The sequence below is a fragment of the Penaeus chinensis genome, chromosome 21 (assembly GCF_019202785.1).
Source record: "Penaeus chinensis breed Huanghai No. 1 chromosome 21, ASM1920278v2, whole genome shotgun sequence".
Taxonomy (NCBI): Eukaryota; Metazoa; Arthropoda; class Malacostraca; order Decapoda; family Penaeidae; genus Penaeus; species Penaeus chinensis.
In genome coordinates, this window is record NC_061839.1 from 6684903 (window position 1) to 6689902 (window position 5000).

Here is a 5000-nt window from a genome sequence, read left to right on the forward strand (position 1 = left end):
GTTAATGTCACTATTACTGTTATTATCATTATTTCATATTGGTCATCTTGTCATTGTCATCATTATCAGTATTATCATCATCAGTGGACTTGACAAATGAAAGGTAACCTCAAGGAACACACATTTGCTCAGCTTCATGCCCTCTTCATTTTTCCTGGACTTAGCTACCAGACAATTTATCAATTAACTCCCCCTCTCTCTCACAGCAGCCGCAGCAGGCAGCTCAAGGCCACCAGCCACACCAGAACCAGCGCGTGCTGCACAACCCCAACCTGGGCAAGGAGCGTGATCACATCAAGGAGCATCTTGAGGTGCCCATTGACACAGCAGGCATGTCTGAGCAGGAGCTGCAGTACCACTATTTCAAGATGCACGATGCTGACAACAACAACAAGCTTGATGGGCAGGAGCTGATCAAGTCGCTCTTCCATTGGCACGACTCGGCCAACCATGACCCAGGCAAGTCCACCAGCCACCCGGAGGCCAAGCTCTTCACCGATGATGAGCTTGTGGCCATGATTGATCCCATTCTTGAACAGGACGACCGCAATCGGGATGGATACATCGACTACCCAGAGTTCGTGCAAGCACAGCGTAATGCAGCAGCTGCATCTGCATCAACAGGAACTAATAATGTGTAAATTATTAGAGGGTACTTTTTCTTTTTTCTTTCTTTCTCTCCTTTTCTTTTCTCTTTCTTATTATAAAGTCATTGAAGGTCATGACAGAATGCAGATTTTTTTTTTTTTTAAGTGCAAACAATGCTGTGGGGACATCGTTCAGATGGAAAAGCTTCAACAAGGGTAATTGTGCTTCCAATAATTTTCTTTTTCAGTTAATTTATTGAAACCTAGGACGTGTGTACATGCCCTTCCACATACCAGACTTCACAAGTGCATAGTCACCAAGAAGTCAATTAGAAGGCCCACTTATTATTATTTATGCTATTCCTTCAAATTTTGGAAATGAAATGGGATAAACTATAAGGTTATGTAGGCCTAGTAATTAACTTCTTGATGACTAAATGCTGGTAAAGCCATATACCTATAAACAGTATTGACAAAACAGTGTTAATCATGCTTCATGGTAAATGTTTTTTTTTTATTTTTTTTTATTTTATAGGTAGATATATATATATATTTTTATTCAGATGGATATTGGATGAAAATCTTAAGGAAAAAGAAGAAAAAAAAGGTGTGTGCAAGTTTATCATGAATGGTGCCAATAAAGTGCAAGACATAGATAAGAAAATTAATTATTTCTACAACTTTTTAATTTAACTTTATTATTCATGTCAATTAATGGAGAGGAAGGAAGCGCATAGTGAATCTTTTGTTTCACAGATGACATTTGTACCATTTTCTCTTTTTTATGGATTTTAGTTCTTTGACTTTCTTTTATTTTTGGAAAATAGAAAGCTGATGCACAAATGATTGAGTAAAAAAGACATGACATTATTGTTTTTAAATTAAATGACACAAAAATGTGAGTAATGAGTGACTTGGCCCTTGATAATACTGCTCAAGGTTACCAGAAGGACTCTCTTAGCTAACGTGTAAATAAATGTATTATCTTTTTATGTGATGGAATGTAATTTTCTCAATTTTTAGAAATGTGAGGTTAATCTGTTAGTGATCATCAGGGTTAACTTTTATATCAGATATACAGATATGGTATCCATAGGTAAAGTCTGCTAGAGAAATAACATGGCATATTTTGTCATGGAAGAGTACTCAACATTACAAAAGGTATTATAATTTACAATAAATAAAATGTATATTTATGAAATATTTCTTTCCTCAGACTAAAGGTTTTTTGTTAATGCAGAGTATTACTGTTGATATCATGCTGATTGTTATTATTACTACTATTAGTGCTGTTATTGTTTTTATAACATTATTATTATCAAATCTTTTTTTTTTTTTTTTTTTTTTTAGTTACAATTAGATTATATTTCTTTATTTTTTCTCTGATTGTAATATTTTGTCCTCATCCTAGGATGCATTGTCACAATATGTCATTGTTTTAGCTTTCACAAAAGAATTAATTTGGAATCTCAAATATATGGGTGATTTTATGTATTTCATTGTAAAACTTTTCATCTTTTTCAGTGGTTATGGATTTCCATTTTTATATGACAATAAGTTAATAAAATATATTGGTTAAGTTTCCTATTTTTGCTTTCCATATGATATTTGGTTGTACATCGTTTAATCAGAACATTTGTGCTGTTGAATATTTTGGAATTTATAGTACCTTATGTATACATATGATCATTAGATTAACCGTTTACCGGACAAAACTCGATGCAGTAGAATAAATGTAACAGTGTTTGAAATAAAAGATTTTTTTCTAAGATACATTTATTCTCAAACATTTTTCCAAATCTATTACAATGAATCTCCCAGAGTTATACACGTCCGCTTGCCCAAATTACAAGTTAAGTGCGTGCATCTTTGGCTATTTGGGAGTTTCATGAATACTTGTTTACTTGTTTACTTATAACCATCTGGCCTGTGTATGGCCCTTCTGCTATGGCCAAATTTGTGCTTCTTGTCCATTTGAGGATGAATGTTATATGTTATACAACTTGCAATCCCTTGACAGCTAATTTAGTAGTCTTGCCAGATTCTCTTGACTTTATTTGACTAGTCTGGAGAGCAATGAGAGATTACACCCCAAGAATGTTAGATGACTGAACCAATGAAAGTGTTCATCTGGGATTCAACACTAAAAGTTACAATATTGACAATTTTCATAGAAACAAAGCCTTACATATCTAAGTAAAAAACAAAAATTATGACTATATAAGTCTTTCAAACAAAGCACTTTTTAAATAATGCTGGGGTTCATGCTATTTTATGCATGGAAAAAATCTTATAATGATGGGATTGCTTTTATAAAAACAAAACCTTGCTTGTTGTCCTGAAAGGGCTTAGGAGACTAGGACTGAGGCTCAATGTAGGTGATCACTCTTACCTTGGTCCTCAGCCCACACTTCAGCTAATTTTGCCTTTTGTCATTTCTTTTCCCCTTTCCTTTTCCTTCTCCTGTCCACTTATCCTAATTGTTAACTCATTTTCACCCTTTTTGCCACAATACTTTTATCATAATTGAATGTGACCTTTGATGCTTAGCAAATTTATTTGTTTTGACCGTTAATCATTCTCGATATCCACAAAAAACTTCCTACCTGGAGGCTTTGCCACTAAGCCCCACCTCATTGCTAAATTTGGAATATACCACTAATGACCTTATTTGACACAGCAGAAGATTTTCAATAAATAGATATTTCAGTGAATTATGGATAGCTACTACATATGTTTGATGATTTACAAAGGACTCTATAGCAAGACAGATATTTTGTATGGTAATCATGGGACAATTCCTCTTGTCAAGATAAAGCAACTTCACAAATAATGCAGAAAATATTGCTTAACTGTTCACGGCTTTTTATACTACAGCGCTTATCAATGGCTTTTGATAATGAAGCTGCTTTCCAGTACTGAAACTAACATTATCCCCAGGCCTACTTGTAATTTCCCCTATGCTAAAAGTTCCTAGGAAAGGGAAGGAGCTGAGATAGAAGACTATAGAAAACAAAACTTGTAGGACGATACTTTTGCATTTTTTCACAAATTTTTCATGCAATTGTTAAGAGAATTATAAATATAATTAGATGAGATCCTGCTTTTTCCCACGGGCTCGCGTCTCCTTTGGAAATTTCTGATGCGACATTACCATAAACATTTAGACTTCCTGGCGCAATCTGAACAGAAGGCAGGAATTTGAACAGGCCGGAGAGCTCGTATGACTCCGCCCACATTTGGTCGGACGAAAACCCCTCATTTGTTCCTGTACAACTCGCTTGCAATTCGGGCGACTGGAACTGAGGTGCGTATGCTTTATGAGAACTTTGACGGATGGTATTTGGTATTACAATAATTCTCACATGTTAAAAAAATATATATTTGAAGCAATATTTCGATAAATTCAGTGTGAACAATTCTCCATGTAGCGTCAATTACAATATATATGTTTTCAGGCATTCATCTACATAAATGAGTTGGTAATAGGAAAATAAGTAAGAACATATATTTTTCACAGGTCAGCTATAAGGAAACTTAACAGCTGCTTCAATCTGCTAGAATTTATTTTACCAACGATATACTTACCGGTACTATTTAAGCTGTCACACATTTGTTTAGACTCCGCTACAGTGGTAAAGTGTCGGCTTCTCATCCGCCGGATCGACCCCCTCAGGCGAGAGATTTTGTAATTGTCGTCCGGAGTTTACTGCTGTGGCTGGGCACAAGATTAGATACTGCAAGATAAAATACCAGGACTAAGCTCAGTCGAGTTAGCATTAGCTGGGACACGCCGGGCTCCCGTCATAGGCATAGTCCGGGAAAGTTCAACTTCGCATACCCGGTATCCGGCTTATCCTTATCGTTTGCCCGGTAAAGGGTTAAAAAGAAAATACTTGTGTTTCTAATATATAACATTAATTTGTTTGTGTACTATAATTAGCATGCTTCTGTCATACATATGAGAGAGAGATTATATGCTCTGCTCTTTTCAGTGAACAATTTAAAAACATTCTGTTCTAGGAATACACTTAACATATTTTGAACTGATATCATGACTGTGTCTATCTTCGTTTTTCAAAGCTGTACCATAGGCAGAGATCATAAATCATAATTGCAATACAAAAAATATAGTACGGATTAGATACTGCAAAATAAAACACGCAGTATAAATCAACTAACCTGCTCCCGCCCCGCTACACCAAGAACAGATTACAGAAACGTTTTTAGATAGTTTAGTACTTCTTAATGCATTTCAGTATACAGCAAGGTAAATAATCTGTCTGGTAAAAATAAAAGAAGAAAGAAAAGAAAGAAAAGAAAAAGAAAGAAAGAAAGGAAAAAAAAAGAAAGAAAAAAAAGGGTATATATATACATATATATACATATATATACATATATATATATATACAC

General features: G+C 34.8%; 2 protein-coding genes across 2 annotated transcripts in view; both read left to right on the plus strand.

The window, feature by feature from the left end:
* LOC125036386 (multiple coagulation factor deficiency protein 2 homolog) overlaps positions 1-2169 on the plus strand; it is a 4599-nt gene extending 2430 nt beyond the window's left edge. The window contains exon 3 of the mRNA XM_047628978.1: positions 165-2169. Within this exon, the coding sequence (XP_047484934.1) occupies positions 165-641 (477 nt within the window). The 3' untranslated portion in view covers positions 642-2169. The remainder of the gene's footprint in view (positions 1-164) is intronic.
* LOC125036385 (multiple coagulation factor deficiency protein 2 homolog) overlaps positions 1-2356 on the plus strand; it is a 14541-nt gene extending 12185 nt beyond the window's left edge. The window contains exon 5 of the mRNA XM_047628977.1: positions 719-2356. The gene's annotated coding sequence lies outside the window, so the exon portion shown is untranslated. The remainder of the gene's footprint in view (positions 1-718) is intronic.
* Positions 2357-5000: the final 2644 nt, after the last annotated feature.